The 16,275-nt window shown below is 44.1% G+C and overlaps 1 protein-coding gene across 7 annotated transcripts in view; it reads right to left on the minus strand.

The window, feature by feature from the left end:
• Window positions 1–14,892, minus strand: part of MYO1H (myosin IH) — a 35,480-nt gene extending 20,588 nt beyond the window's left edge. Inside the window, exons 1-10 of one of the 7 annotated variants that reach the window (XM_080559293.1) lie at window positions 14,717–14,879; window positions 12,625–12,770; window positions 4,289–4,447; window positions 3,612–3,727; window positions 2,626–2,824; window positions 2,093–2,173; window positions 1,475–1,654; window positions 1,047–1,145; window positions 595–708; window positions 223–294 (exon numbers count right to left, since the gene is read on the minus strand). In XM_080559293.1, the coding sequence (XP_080415419.1) occupies window positions 223–294; window positions 595–708; window positions 1,047–1,145; window positions 1,475–1,654; window positions 2,093–2,173; window positions 2,626–2,824; window positions 3,612–3,727; window positions 4,289–4,414 (987 nt within the window). In that variant the 5' untranslated portion in view covers window positions 4,415–4,447; window positions 12,625–12,770; window positions 14,717–14,879. Of the gene's footprint in view, window positions 1–222; window positions 295–594; window positions 709–1,046; window positions 1,146–1,474; window positions 1,655–2,092; window positions 2,174–2,625; window positions 2,825–3,611; window positions 3,728–4,288; window positions 4,448–5,508; window positions 7,839–7,860; window positions 8,724–8,757; window positions 9,196–9,397; window positions 9,565–12,624; window positions 12,771–14,716 lie in introns of those variants that run through there. The other 6 variants (XM_080559289.1, XM_080559291.1, XM_080559292.1 and 3 more) reach the window with 6 other exon arrangements.
• Window positions 14,893–16,275: the final 1,383 nt, after the last annotated feature.

The following is a 16,275-nucleotide window of genomic DNA, read 5'->3' on the forward strand; positions in this document are numbered from 1 at the left end:
CCTAGCTTATTAATAGTTACTACGTCATTCAGCAGTAAAATTCAAAGCTATATATAAATATATATTCCTAGTATTAAAGTCTCAGGCTAGAACAGCAAGGAAATATGGGTGAGGACAGCCAAAGTTATCTGTTTTTACACTGCTGAGAACAGAGCTCCTCATCTGCCACTACCACTAGCTGCAGTGGCCTAGCTGCTAGAGTTACACAGGACTACTCGGTACCTCTTCAGATCGGGCTTCGATCTTCCGATGGGTGAGGGCTTCTTGCAGAATGGACAAGTGGACACCTAGTAGCTGTAAAGGAATAAATACTGCTCTCAGGATGGCCAACAGGAGATTGCTTAAAAATTATTGTGTGATTGTTAGGGCATATGTCGTCTTCCCCCCCCCGCCCCATTCAAGTGTTCACACACTGTGCTATGGGGGAAAAAATAAAGGGCCCTACAGTTGGAGAGCATTTATAGCAAGACCTAGGTATTTATATAGCTGTCTGTCTGCTTTGGGGAACAGACTCAAAGAGATAAAGAAACAGCACGGTTAAGTCTTTCTTCATACCACTTGTAATACTAACACTACCTGGGAAGTGAGAGATACCTTTGAAATCCATTTGATCTGAGTGCCATTGCGAATGATGGCATGTCCGTTGCTATCTTCTTCAAACTGAATGTTCCCCAGGTGCAGGACACTAGCCACAATTCCAAAGAGATGCTAATAAAAGAGAAATACACCATTAGAAAACAGGTTGCCACAGCTCCATGGAATGGTACTAACTTTCTCTGCACGTGCTCATACACAGAGTATGGCTAGGCTGAAGGAGGTGAGTCGGACAATCTGTTTCAGATATGCTACCACCAAAAGTATCACACTGTACCAAGCAATAATGTTCCTTACTCACTCCACCCTCCACCTCACCCCTTGAAAAAGATGTCCTATTCCATCCTTAACACATCTCCCAAGCAGGACTGCTTCCATCACTTTCAAAGAGAACACCGCACCGCTTACATTGTATTCACTTTAGTAGGCTCATTCCCTTTTAATTTTCTTACCTCTAAATCTTTCTCGGTAAAGTCAATGATAGAAAAAGCTTTGCGGACTATTTTCCAGTCATTCTTGTCATTAATAGAAAACACTTTGGCACATCGACCCTACACATTAAGAGAAAGATAAATTAATAAAATTTGTTGGTAAAGCAATTTTATCAGCAACAACAAACACAGCCTGGCCACAACACTTTCATTTCCACTTTTCTTCAGCTTGTATAGATGCAGTCTGCACCCTTAGGCCATCACAGTTAGAACAGTTCCTGCTACAAAAGCAGATGTTTGCAAACAATCTGCCTCTGAGTTTCATCCTAACGTGACAAACAGGGAGATGATCTCAGTGGTTTGCAGAGCGCAGTCTTGGTAAGTGAATAAAGCTGCATTTGGAGATCCCTACAATTCCAGAAGTGGGGGAGAGAGGAATTGTCACTGACCTGTATGAGATAAGCATACTTCTGGGGGTTGCGCTCCAGCCCAAGCCAACAAAGAAGATCCTTGTCTCCACCCTCTAATAACTGGTAGAAAATATGGAAATTCCTCTCTCCGTGGTTTTGATGGACAACTCGGGATTTCTCAATCAGGTAACTGAGGATGTGCCCTCCCACCGGAGCTCCCTAGCAAAACAAAGCAGTCAGATCAACACGAGAAGCTAAGTGACATCACTGAGATGGCTGTTTTTAGGAGGAAGAAGCATCATCAGGAGATGCACGTTACTGCTGTTACTTACCTGCTATCTTTTTCTGTTTAAAAGTTAGTATCCAACAGCAGTACAAGCTGTATGTAAAAAGTTTTCTGTCCTTCTAGTGCAACTTATGCTTTGCAATATATATATTAAGTTCCCACTGAGTACCAGCAGCAGCATTGCCAGTAAAGTAGGAAGCTTTCAGGATATATAACTAGTCACCTTACTTACAAAATGCACGACCTGTAAAAATAAGGTCAGAAATCTGCAGTGCTAGTAAGCCTTAATAAATCCTCTGCTGCCTGGTAAGTGTCCAAGAGGTTCACTGATACAGCTTGCTTTAATAGCGGTCCATTAAGTTTGTTCTCACCTTAAAATCAAATTGGATATCCATGTATTTCCCAAATCTACTTGAGTTGTCATTACGCAGAGTTTTTGCATTTCCAAAAGCCTATGGATAAATAGATAAATTGAGTCACTTCTCATCTTATCGAGAACCTGACACCCAAAATAGGACAGAGTTCCAGTTACAAAGGTTTGCTGCATCAGCTGAGACTCGCTACAGAATCTAGAGGGATTAAAGAAACATGAACTAATGTATTCCATAGCTTTAATTGAAACTCAGCTAAACAAATTATGTCTCTTTCTAGTGTAACCTGTAACTGAAGCCACAAGGAACTCTTGTATGGTGTACAGTTTCTTCATACTCCCAGTTTCAGCTATTCTCCAGTATTAAACCAAGTTTAAAATTTCTAAATATTAAATGACATTAAATCCTAAGCATTTTCTCAGACATTGCATCCAGGAACGGCCTCTTTGTAGCGCAAGTGTATAGACAGGCATGAAAGTCTTGTGGAGTGAGGCCATCAACAACTCTTTTCATTATGTCCATTTAGTTTTTACCTCCAGAACAGGATTGGACAGCAGCAGACGATCACGGACGATCTGCAGCTGCTCTGTAGTTGGACAGGTTACTGCATAGTACTGCAAGATCTTCTTGGAAGCCTCTGTCTTTCCAGCTCCACTCTCCCCGGAGATGAGGATGAAATGGTTGTTGTATTCACTGCACATCACCCGGTAGGCGTTGTCAGCTATGGCATATCTGAATGAGGATCACAAGTAGTATTCAGAGAGGAAGCATCCATCAGAAAGGTGTGTATGCCTCAGTTAACATTACAGGCATTGGATGTGATGGGAAAGCAGGGCTCAAAACAAGAGTCTACAACCTAGAATCTCACAGTAAAAACAGTCTCTGAGGGACAGACAAGGCTTGTTCTTCTTCTGCTGTTGCTACAGGATTTAAATGGGCTGCATGTATTTATGGTGAATGTAGTTTACAGGCAGTAAAGACTCCCTCTTCTAAAGCAGAGTTTTGGTTCCATCAGAGGGAAAATCCCAACTTCTGCTTATAGAGACAGATACAAAAATAACCAGTAGTGGAGCCTTCATCGTATGTGCTAATTAGCAAAGAAAAAGGAGGAAAAACAAAAACAAAACCCAACCAACTCAAATCACCTGACAACTTCCAAACACCAAAAAAAAAATCTGGCTGAGAATTCTGAATTTCAGATTTCCTCCCCCTTCTGGGGACGCCCAAGGGGATGCTGTACATGAGCATTACGCTAGTCTTGAAGGCACGCACAGGACTATCTCAGTGTCTTGTTTCCTACAGTTCCCCCAATATCACTTCTGCAGTTCTTCTGTTCCCCTTTTATTCTCACAGTCAGCTAGAAGACAGAAGCAAATACAACCTCACCTACTGAAAGATAAAAATATCAGCATCCACCAGACCTAGTGACTCTGGATACATAACCTTGTTGCTAGTACACAGCATTACGGAGGAAATCCAATATATTAATATAAGCTGAAGTTTTAAGGGTTCTACTTACAGATGTGGTGGCAGTTCAAAAAAGTTCACCCCTCGATAAAGCTGCATCTGTGTCACTGTGTAGATATCCAGCTCTTTGTAAGGGTTGACAGATACAAGAAGAGTACCAATGTATGTCTGCAGGGAGAAAGACCATATACAGGTAGGAAATCTGTACCATCACTAGAACGACAGCTCCTGAAAGAAGAGTCAAGTACATCAGGACATTACGCAAAAACAACTGAAAAAGATGGCACAGAACGGGAAAAAAAGCACAACAACCTCCCCTCTCCCCCTAAACACACCTTCCCCCTCCCAAAAACAAACAAACAAACAAACAAAAAACCAGAAAACCCTCATCTACTGGCTTTACCATTTCCAAACCTCAAAGTCAATACTAAACTTCCAAAGCCTACCCCACTGATAGTGGAGTGGAATGACAAAAGCAAGTGTACAGCCTTATATTACTACTCTGCTGGTTACTACCAACACCTAACAAGGTTTACTGTCTCTCTGCTCAATGAAACCAAAGCTGGAAGAGTGTGCTCAGTGTTCTCTGTATTGATAGTTCTTCCTGCCCCTGCAGCATTAGCTTAAATCCTATCTAGGTGGGGTATACATATGCAGACACCCCCCTTCAACCTACTGCAGCCTGCATGAATCCACATGACCAACTCTCGCACTAGACCACGTACTTACATAGATGAGGTTCTCTTGGTATCGCTTGCGAAGATTGTTCAGGAAAGAGGTCTCACTGGTGTGGGAGTCCAGAAGCACAAAGTCCTGCACCCCAACTCTGTCCCGGGCTATCAAAGCCCCTTCCATGTTTGCGTCGGTATTATCTTCCACCTCTTCTTTCTACAACACAAAGGTGGTGTGATACAGGCTTAGGAGACAGCTGGCAGGGATCCTAGAGGTCAGGTAAGTCCTTCCCCATACCGCAGGGCCAAGTCAAGCTTGCACAGATAACAGCAAGGTGTTACTAACACCTTTCCCAAAGACAGCAATTCCATGCCAGACAAGTCTGCGCTCTAATTTCTTTATAGTCAGGAAGCCAGAGATCCATTACTGTGATCAGAGAGGAAGACCAAAGCTTCCAGGAAGCCCTCGCTATTAGAATAGTTGTCTGAAACAAACCGAGCTCCAGAGATCTGAGTATGATCGGGGACACTTCATTAACTCAATCTAGGCAAAGCAGTTGCAAGCACAAAGTTGGCAGGGAACAGCGGAAGATATCGTACTTGCTGGTGGTGTAGAAACTACTTTACACAGATAAAAACTGTACACGGATGTAACTATGAAAACTGAGAATCTCCTGAAAAGGTGGCATTTGACTAGACCTCTAACTGCAAAGATGAATCCTACAAAACACTGAACAAGACTGCTTCATGATTACAGATGGGTTCCAGAAGCAGATCAGTCAGCTTTCAGATTTGGGCAGCAGGTGTCTCCACACACCAGCGAGAGGTCTGTGATGTGAAAAGCCATTTCCGCTGATTTGATAAAAGTAATCAAACATTGATTTAGAATAAAAACAGCTAAATCTTTATTAGCGTCCCCAACCTGCTTCTCAAAAGGCTGAAATATGCAGAAAGGAGATCAGTGACCAAACGTAATCCCTTTGCATGCTCCCCTTCCAATTCTTTATCGTGAAATCTGACTTTATATTGAAAATATTGCTGTGGATCCAGCTCTTGTTTCAAAGGCTATACAAATTAATTCTATATTTGTTGTTTTTAATTAAACGAAGCTGATAATTTCATGTTAGCAAACAGGCAAATGGGATATTCTTTATTCTATAGTAACAATGTATTTTTTAAGACAGAGATTACACAGTTCATAGAATAATTCCTGCTCTATGGTATAAAATAAACGCTTTCCTTATGACAAAAATGCAGTTAATGTTTTGAGCAACTTACCTTTTAGAGTTCCTGGGCTTTGCAAATTAAGTGAGAGAAACAGGCTGAGTAACCCTCAGCTGAACACACACAGCAGTTCCTCAGATCCAGAAGCGTGCCCATAAGCCCAGCACATTTGCTATTCTCATATTGCCCTTCATGACATTGGATTTTTTTTTTTTTTTTGCTGCTCCACTGCTCAAGAAGATAGTGCGTAAGATTTTGAACACGTATTAAAAGACAGAGATGGCAGGATGTAAAATGTTTCTGCTAACTTTTGGCAAGCCCTGACTTTGGAGGCAGGCTTTCAGCATAAGCACTGGTGGAAGACGACAGCACTTGGGACACTTCGATTTAGACGCAAAATTTCAGTGCATAAGCATTACGAATTTAATCGCAAATCCATTTTTAAAACAGAGGCTTTGGCCTGGCTGCTGCAGCATAAGCCTTCCGTACTCCCAGTATGTCTCTCCAGTACGCAATGAAAGCACACGTGGCACATAAGTCAGCAGCCACTAGTACCAGACCAGGACACCGAAGCCATTAGGTCCTGAATTAGACCCATCCAGACATTTCTACCCAACTGCCGGATATTAATGTGACATATGGGAGGAGCACTCTCATCTGGAGTATCCCACACTACCTCTTTTAGGGCTTATAGCATACGAAGCCTCTCACCTTCCTCCAACGTTGTTTTCCTTCACCTGGGAGTTACTATTGCAAGCTATTTCTGGCAGTCTGAGTAAGAAGCTACCTGATTTTTGTCCTAGGGTAAAGCAGTTCTTTGACAGAGTTATTACTAGCAAAAAGAACACTTGAGCAGCTTCAACGCTTTCAAAATATATATACAGCATTAATCAAAATAAGAACCCTCTGAAACCCTCCTTCCCCTACAGATACCTCGGACCAGGCCAAGCAAAGATTTTTAAACAGAACGCTCTAAACTAAGATTCACCTAAGGAATTACAGAACCAACAATATCATAGCCTACACTGCTTCCCTTATTTTTTCCCTTGAACTGTTGATACTCACTTTTTCATTCTGATTTGGTCATAGCAGCGGCTGCCTGACAAGGTTAGAGTTTATCATTTTGTTAGAAAGATGTCCTACGCAATGCCTGCTGGCACTTAAGGTGCATTTGTCCTCCTGAGCAAGCACTGGGGACAAACTGAACAAGAGAATTTTACCTTCTTTCCAAGCTTGGAAACGTGAAAGAACAAGGCTGAAACCACAGCAGCTATCTAGCTGATCAGGTTTCTTTAACCTAATTCTTTCACTCGTATGTTAATGGGTAAGTGACACTGCTCCCTCTTAAAAATCCCATACTCTTTTCTGAGCGACTTTGTGCTCAGATTTTCTGAGCATTCCGTTGTCGCTGAGGTCAGACAATTTTATTATCGCAGCACTACTTAGCACCCTGGCCCCCCCACAAACAGACTTTTGGAAGTTTTGTGCTTACCTGGTGTTATCCCCAGTAACAGATACCTCGGCAGGACTCATCGGTACGCATTACACCAGCAAGACACTGCTGACTGCTCTTTTTAAAGGATTATTTTCTTTTCCTCATCACTTAGCTATAAGCGTCAAGAGTTCTTTCTTGCCTACTGAGATACAACCTCTATCAGAAAACCTATCCCTAACTACGGTGAGGGCTTCTTTGTTTCACACAGGGATTTGTCTATCAACACTGAGAACTACCAGGAGCTAAAGTGTATCAAAACAAATTCATGAGATGTGCTCCTTTAGTAGGAGCTAAAACAAGGTCAGGAGCAACAGGCTAGTTTGTTTGACAAAATTTGTACCGGTTTTTAACAAAGAAACAAGTTCTGGCAAGGAACAGTTATTAAAGAAGAAATTAAAAAAAAAAAAAAGGAAAAACAAGCAAAATTCACAAAATTCTTACTTATCTTTGCCAGAGGCTCAGAACTTAGTTTTAAGACAGGCTCCTAAGTTAATTTTGTTGTTTCTTTGATTGGCATAGAACTGAAGAGATCAATGTACAGGGGAAGAAGGGGATCAGTTATGATGCCCCTGTTATTTTGGAAGCACTGAGGAAACACACCACGCTACGTGCTGCCCATGCAAACACGAGGTCAGAGCTTTAGTTGGGCACCATCTGTCCCAGAGCATCTTTCGAGTGTCCTCATACCCGTTCAGTCAGGCAAGCACCCGTACCTCTAGCAAAGGGTCACACAAGCCACCAAACTCTAGATTTATTGTGTCCATCTACAAGGACACCAATTCCCACCACAACAGCAGAAAATCTTCTCAGGACTCCGCTGCTCACCCCCGAGCCGTCCCGACCTGCCCGAGACGTTGAATTTCCTTAACACCGCCCTACAAATTCAGAAGTCTTTTTCCTTCCCACTTTACCTCTGCCACCCAAGCCGCAGTGTGCCATCTCCTGCCAACTCCTTCTCCAAAACGCTCTTCTGCCATGAAGAGTTAACAGGCTGAAGGTAAGGCCCACTGATACCCGGGATCGTGTGTCCGCTGGCTGCTCGCCTTCCTCCTTGGGCACAGATCCTAACACCCTCGCTGCTTAATGAATTATCGAACAAGCTGGCAGCGCTCGAGCTGCGATGAGGTTTATGCTTAAAATCTCATCAAATGGTCCTGCAAGATACTGTCAAGGGGCAGAAGCCTGAGTTCGAAGGCAAGGCAATAGACTCCAGCCTTCTGATGGTTAATGTGAGCAAAGCCGGGTACAAAACACACCACCCCCGGCTCGTTCCCTTTCCAGCTTCGCTCCCCACTAGAGGTCACTACGAAACCCGTTTTAATTTGCTGTCTGAAGTTTCTACAGGTTTTCCCCTTTTTCACGTGCATCAAGGCAGGTTCCCCCCACCCTGCTGTCCCAAAATGACTTTTCAGCCTGGACTGTGATCAGTGCTGACTGCCACACGGTGCCAGCTCGCTCCCTCCCTCCCTCCTCCTCCTCTACCTGCCTGTCAAAGACATCAACAAGCATCTCCCCATGATTATTCCTCTGCATAAGCAATGGTGGGCAGCAAATCCCTCCATTTGGGCAGCCAGTGATCTACAAGTAGCCGTGAGAGTGACCTCTCACTTCTGTTCAACCACAATCCTATAACGGCTCTGTATTTGAGAAGCTTCACACCCGAGCCGAACCTCACCAAATAACGAAGGCGTCCTTCAAAAGGAACTCGTAGCAACCTAAGGGTCTGCAGAAGCGGAAGGACCCTTCCCGAACCACAGAATATCTCTGCCTGGTCTCTTACAGCAATGTTAAGAAGTTAAAGAACTTACCTGGTGGCTCGGAGTCATTGAGGAAAAAGGTGAACAGTAAGATCTGGGGAGCTGAGCAGGGCAAAAACATTTCTGATTTGTCCTCAGCTAGTAAATGCTGATTGTAACAGGAATGTTCAAGGCTTAAAATTAAAAACCTCAGTCATTTATATTTCTAATAGACAAGTGGAAAGACACCTGTTTAACAGACAGTTTATTTAAAACCATCCATTTCCCAGCGGAATCAGTTTTTGCTAACAGCAAAAGATAATTCTTACTGACAGGAGCACACTTGTGTTACAGTCTCTGCAATAAGGCTTCCCACCCCCACCAAAAATCAGAGCCTTATTTAATGCTGGACACAAGGATCCTGAGGCACACTTCAGTCTATTTGTTCAACTCTGTTTCCAGCTGGCATTCTAGAAAATCTATTGTGATGCCAAACGTTTATGACCTTTTTGCCTGTTCTTCTGTTGTTACACCCTTGAGATCTCAGCAAATACAACTCACGCCACAAGAATGCCGCGCAGTAAGCAGGCATCTCTGGAGCCATCTGATTTAAAATAGAAATGAGTCTCGAGTCTGCCCAAGACAGATGAGCTTGGAGCACTGTTAACAGATTCCTTTAGAAACGTCAGAGCTCTGTTTTGGAAATACTCACTCACTGCAACGGGCAGCGCTCCTTGACCCAGGCCTGCACCCCTTGTGCTCAACAGGAATTTGCTCATTAAGGCTCCTCAAAACGGTACGGAGGCACCGCAAGGATTACACCAAGGAAACTCCTTAGGCTGCGCTCCACCTTCCTCCACCTAAGGCTCTCCGAAGAGGCTGTCCAAAAAGGCAGTGACAGAGCTTGATTATAAAAAGCAGTTAAAAAATAAAAGAAAATAAAAGACATTCTGCAAGACAGACAACCCTGCTGAAAGCACAGCCTGCTTGCCCCGTTGGCAAGGTCAGCAGGAGGGCGAGGACGGGCTCTGGCAATCATGAGCCCTCCCTCAACCCTGGCAGCACCCTCAAGGTCAGGATTACAGCGTGCCGCGGGGCTGAACGCAGCTGCCTGCACAGCATCTGCTCCGAGAGCAGCCCGGACCCCGTCCTGCCTTCCCCAAAGGGAATTGGGGTTCGGTGAGCATCGAGGAGCCGGTACTGCCCTACACCTGACAATAAGGCTTGAAGCAGTGCGTTACCGCCCTGGAATAACGGCGAGCCCAGGGCGACAGGGAAATGCTTCCCTCCTACTGTGGAAGCTTTGGTGTGGCTCGTAAGAATTAAACCATTCAGAGTAATTTTCAGATAAACCAGAATTGCATATAAAACCCACTAAAGCACATCAGATCTATATCAAGTGACCACGCTACGTTGGTCTGATTGCAGCATAACCATAAAGAAAAGCCCAAGATTATTACTATTATTATTTTTTTTAGACATTTCAGTTAGACTAGCCCCTATATCTCTGGAAGCCTCTTCCACATTTATACAGAAACTGAAACACCGCACATCAACTGTGCTTGAAAACACAGAGGCACTGCAGAAGAGTGATGCTGCGGGTCTGTAAGGCAGCACTCGGGACATCTTGAGCTACTGTACACACTTTTCAAGGTAGCAGAATTCATAAATACAATTATACTGTGGAAAAAATTACACATTGTAACCTAATTTCTTCTCAAAAGAATACAGAGTAAGAGGGTTTTAAGGTTAATCAACAGCCTAGGGAAACGCCAACAATTCTTAAGGCCTCTTGTCTGTATCCAGGGAATAGCCTACTATAGACTTGTTAAAGGGTGACTGTCTGTCTTTCTCAATAGAAGGGAGGTCGAGGTGAACTACTTCACTTTCATAAATCAAAAGAAAGAAAAAAAGTGAGAAAATCTCCAGAGTTCAAACATTTCTTTAAAACCCAAACTTTAAATACTAAATGGGCTTCATGGCTGCCATTTTGAAAAACATTAGTTTGCCAAAGGACCCTTTTGATTTCTATTTGAAATGTAAGAGCTCACAGATAATCCATTGAGAATCAAACCCCCACAAAAGGCTTTCTGAAACAATCGTGGTGCTTGTGAAGGACAACATTTTTGTGCGCAAAATAAAACATTTTAATGCGCTACAATCCATTACACATATATTCCTCCATTTCCTTTCAGTAATTATTCATTAGAAAACATTTAACGTCACTGCAGATTTCACACTGGGCAGTCTGCACACAAAGGAGAAGAGTTGGCCCATTTATAAGGGACTGAGGCCTTCTTTTCTAATCTGAGAAACTCCAAGGAGGTGGGGGCTGCTGGACACAACGGGCAGGCTAAATTGTGCGGTTAACGGTCAAAGCCCCCCTGCCTACTTTGACACTCATTTAAAGATGACAAGGAACAATAGAGATTTGTTCTTAGCAACTCTTTCTTGTTATGCGGTCTACATCGGCTAAGCTGGGCGGCTCAATACATGAAACCGGTCCTGATACCCGGTTCCACCTGCCATCGCTCGCCCTCCCTCGGCCTGCTCTCTCCTCGTCCCCCCCTTGTCCTTTCCCCACTTTAACACAATGAGACAGGTAAAGAATATCATTAAAAAGAGTCCCATTCAGCGTGTCAGCTTTAATAAAACAATTGCCTGTCGGGTTAATATGAGCAGCTCGAATTTTGGGTTGCTGCCAGCAGTCCCGCTCCTCTCAGCCAGGTTAGCGAAAGCAGCCCTTCTCTCCCCAAAATTCCCAGTTCACCTCAGGAATTCCAGCAAACATCGGTGTTCCCAGGTTGCAGCGCTGCCAGCAGGCACCACTGCGTTAAGGCTACCTGACTTCCAGCACAAAACACCTCTTCAGAACCTTTAAATCGACAAAAACATTACAAAACCGCTAGAAATTATTGGTTTGCTTTATCAGCTTGTTTTGCATTCAGGAGATATTCTGCTAGCTCGCCCCAGACACGCTAACTTGATCGGCTAGGAAAGAAACAGCAATCGCACCTCACTTGGGAAATGGAAGCCTGCATAAAAGCAAGCTGCAGATCCTGCTAGGACAGAAGACCGACAGCTAAAACCTCGTACTCTCTCTCTCTCTGCTGTGGCTTTTTTAGATAAAAATGCCAGAGATTTCTTCAGCACTGACATTCTTGGATCTACTGCTGCTGGACCGGAGGCAGCTCCTTAATGAATCCTGAATATTACTTGCAGAACAGAACAAATTATCAGAAAGCACAAACTGCTGGGAAGCTCCAAAAACATATTCCCTAGGTAACATAGCACAGGATTTCCAGGTGGAGTGCTAACACTCAAAAGCTAAAACTTCTGGAAAGAGGGGAGAGTAGATTTATTCAGCTTCTACGAAAGACAAGGACAGTCCTTGAGCATCTGACAGTCTGTATGGTACAGGGTAGCATTAAGCAACAGTAAGTTGATGTATTTAGAAGTCTTGCAGATGCCTTGCTTGCTACGATACTTTTTGTGTAAGCCAGAGCCCAGCTCAGACCTCATTTTCACTCTGGTAGCTACAAAGAACACATAGCAGGACAGGGGCACTTCTGGAAGTTTTCAAAAATTAAAATAAACTACAGGGAAGATGTAAAAGCACCTTTTCTGCCTGGATTAGGTTGCAGTCCCTCTGTATTTACCATTATTGCTTGCTTTGGTCTCAGTCAGGAGTTTGGCTGTTCAGAACAAGCACACCACTATTCTTACGTGGCATAGGAACAGTGATGGAGTGACTTCCCTCGGCTGCGTGGTGCTGCAGGCAGGAGGTCCGGCCCTCCGACCGGGCTGCAGGTCCGTGCAGACACCTGGGAACCAAAGGCACCTTCTCCTCCTCTCACAGCTTGAATACTTGGTTTTTCACAATCACAAAAAAAAAAAAAAAGCAAGTCATGTTCTTCCCCGGTGCCAGAAGCCTCATACCTCAAAATGGCAAGCAGCACAAATTGTTCCTTCTGTAGTCTGAACAGCGAGTGACGAGGAGCATGCTGCTCCCAGGGCTGCGGACAGCCCTTCTGTACTCCATTCCGCTAAGTACTTCTAGCCATATCTCCAAAGGCTAATGAAATCTACAAAGACAGGCAATTTACTATCAGCAGCCACTAGCAAATACGTCAAAATCAGTTTGAGAAGCAAATTTGAGGTCTAATCCATTTTTTATCTTCACTCTTAGGATAGAATTCCAGATGGGGAAAAAAAAAATAGCAAAAACCTCGTGATCACTCAGCGCTGCAGTCCTGTTTTATTTAAAAAAATGAACACGCTATCATGGCATTTAGCAAGTGGTCGTGACATTACAGGGGCAAGTCTTCAAAAAAGAACTAGAGGAAAGCTGAATGCAAACACCTAATTTTGGACACAGCAAGAAGGCCATAGATGAAATGAACGCTGATATCACATCTCCTATAGAAGCATTTTAACACGAGCCCCGATGATAAAACCCTTTGGACATCAGAAAGCAAAGAGACGTTGGCCTGTACAATCACATCTCTCAAGAGGTGACAAATCGGCGTAGAATCTGAAAGCAGAGAAGCTGAGCAATGTCTGGGACAACAAATCGCTATCCAAAACAAGCTTTTTGTTTCATCATCCCCCAGCAAAAGGCAGTCTTTATCCCTGCACCAGAGCCAAGAAAAATCAGGGGTTCCTTTGACAACTCCTGCAAAACAGTCACCTGCACCGGCTGCGGCGCGAGACCTAATTCACGTGAATTACAGCAAAGGTCACCCAAACGCTCACGTTAATTTACAACGTGCACTTGCTCTGGGCCTGGCTTGTCAGGCTTGAAGGAGCATCAGATGCCAAGGCTGCAGTTTTGTACACAGGTAGGAAGAGCTCGGAGGGTTTATTTGAAGAGGCTGTGAACAGACTCATTATCTAGCTGCAGATTTACTGGCAAGTGTAATATTTCAACAGAGTCTAGAGATGCAGCCACAGTGCAGCAAGGGAGCTTTCTTGTGAATAAACAGCAAGCCTCCCTCAAATTGATTCGGAAAACATCTTTATCAGACATTCCCTGTTGCTTTTAATTTTCCTGGACCTCTCTGTGCACCAAGCACTTAGCTAACAAGCATTTCAATTTAGTAGTCAAGCACGAAGACGTTATCAACGGGCCACATAATTGCTTCATTCTGGAAGCTACTACCTGAAGCCACGAGAGAGCCTTTTACACTCCACCAGCCAAAACACCTAGCAGAAAGGTCAACAAATTAAACTTGCTTCAAAGCCACCTGCATCATTAAGCAACAGCGTGGTGAGACTTAATACAAAATAATTTTCTCTAAAGCAAAGAAATGGGGTTATCTTCAGAAGACGTCCCTTTACTACCCCTCGTGGTACTTTGCAGTGCACGAAAGCTGGTTCTGACAACAGGAAATATCTGGGCACAGCAGCCACGAGGAGCTTCCATGGCTGCTTGCAGCTCTGAAGGCAAGTGAGAGAAAAGGACCGGGCTCTGTTGTTGACTGGCTACCAAGATGGGGACAGGGAAGGAAAGGGAAGAAGTACTGTGACCCCCCTTCCCCCGTAGAGGGTCTAAGCTCCTTTTGCTCCGTGCTAGGTACAGAAGTGGGGGGAGGTCTCCCCCATCCTGCGTGCAGCAGGACCCGCAGGTCAGGGCCATCCAGGGGCAATTATTCCCATGCTGGTTTTGTTATTAAAATAAAGGTCAGGGCTCCTCAAGCAGTCACATACGAGTTCCCAGGCGTTTTGGTGCGCATACAGATGTTGCAAGTCCCCTTCTCTACTGATCAGAAAAACATTCCTTTTTTTCCTCCTACTTCCAAGTAGGTGAAAGTTAGCTCCTTCCCTCCTCCTTTGGCCACACCACTCACCCCAAATAACCCTGGATACAGTTCTACTTCTTTTTCTTTGAGAAGGAAGAAAATAATTACCCCCTACACAACCCAAACCAGGCACCCAATTTGCCAGGATAGCTGTCCCTCCTAATTTAGCTGGAGATTCTCATTTTAAAGCACATATTAGCATAAAACCTTGCAAAGAGCTCTGAACTTACCCCCACTTCCTCCATATTGCTACAAAAAAGTAGCCTAAAGCAAGCTGAGCAGGAAAGGAACAAAATTAACCCCCACCTTCTGAAACAGAAGATTACCCTCTCTGGCTACATTGCACATTCCCACAGCAGTACAGGCTGCAGGGAGAAGTGTTGGCTGTTACGGTTAAAAGGCTACTTAATGCCTGACATGAGGAAACTTAATCATTTGAAACAGGGAAAACCTGCTAAAATAGGTAAGTGATGAGGTAGGTTTTAAAGGAGCAAAACATTAATACCATCTTAGCCTAGATCCTTTACAAAATGACTACTAGGGTGCAGCTGCTGTAAAACCTACTCCTTTCTCCTCCCATAGAAAAGAAGAAAGGAAGGTTTTGGTTTAATAAACCAGCAGTATAGAAAAGGAAAATTTGATATATTCTATATGGAGTTATCTTGTTTGTGCTTAACAGGGATAAGAGAAGAAAGAATATACAAAAAGGTGGTTGCTACAAGCAAATTTTTGTATAGAATACTTGAATTTTTAAAAATAAACCCTAACTGAATAGTAGGACTGCTTTCAAAAGTGAGATGGTAACATAACTGCAGGCTAACAAACGTGAGACCAATATATCAGCAGGTGCTTTTGTATTTTACTATACGGCATTTTATAAGATGGCACGAAACTCTTGGATTTACACACTTGGCTGGATCAGAAAGTATTACTGCTAAAGTGTATGTTCCTGTTTGCCTTGAAAAGTAAATCTGCTCTTGTGTTCCACCTGCAGCCATCGATGTGCTCAGAGTCAGGGCTCTGTGCAGTGCTCAGCTGTCCTGGCTTCTACGAAACAACAATTATCGCAGTAATGAACGTGCTCAGCCCACTTGCTGTATTTCTGTCTCCTGCCATTAATACAGTAAATAAGTAGATAGGGAGCCCTGTCTGAGGATACAAATAAAGGCTGTGCCAAACTCAAACCATATGCAAGTTGCTGTTTGGTCCTCAACAGTTCACATGGCAGATAATGTCTTCTTTGTTTCGCCTTTCATTATGTTTGTAAAATCTCCCTTTCCGTGGCAGGTGGCCGCATCCCCTCCCCCAGACACCAGAGCAGTGCCCCCGAGGAGCCCATAGCGCATTGCCCGCGCCCGCCTCGCTCGCTGCCTGTCCAACCAGACCAGAGCCCAGAGCTCGTCGATGCCAGGCAGAGAGGACAGAAACCCTGGTTTTTCATCAGGAGAAATTCCTCCAGCCTTGCAGCTCCTTTGCAAACCCACAGTTAAACGGTTATCCCATAGGAAGATGCTGCTCCTGTCCCCGGTGGATTACAGCCAGTTAACGAACTGTTCCAGGAACAAGTAGGATGCGACATGCCGGGAGGGCCCGGGGACACTGCAAGCCCTGTCACAACACTGGAGCTCGGGAGTTTGTGAAATACAGGACGAGGATACGCAAAGCCTATTGCCTGAGGAATTACTCAGGGGTACCACTAGGATTACTGTGCTGATTTTACGGTCCTTAAAGCTGACCTTCAAAAGGACAAATTGAGAAGAAGGAGCAGGGTATTCTGCTCTGGGTTTTT

Source organism: Anser brachyrhynchus (assembly GCF_964034855.1).
Source record: "Anser brachyrhynchus genome assembly, chromosome: 17".
Classification (NCBI taxonomy): domain Eukaryota; kingdom Metazoa; phylum Chordata; class Aves; order Anseriformes; family Anatidae; genus Anser; species Anser brachyrhynchus.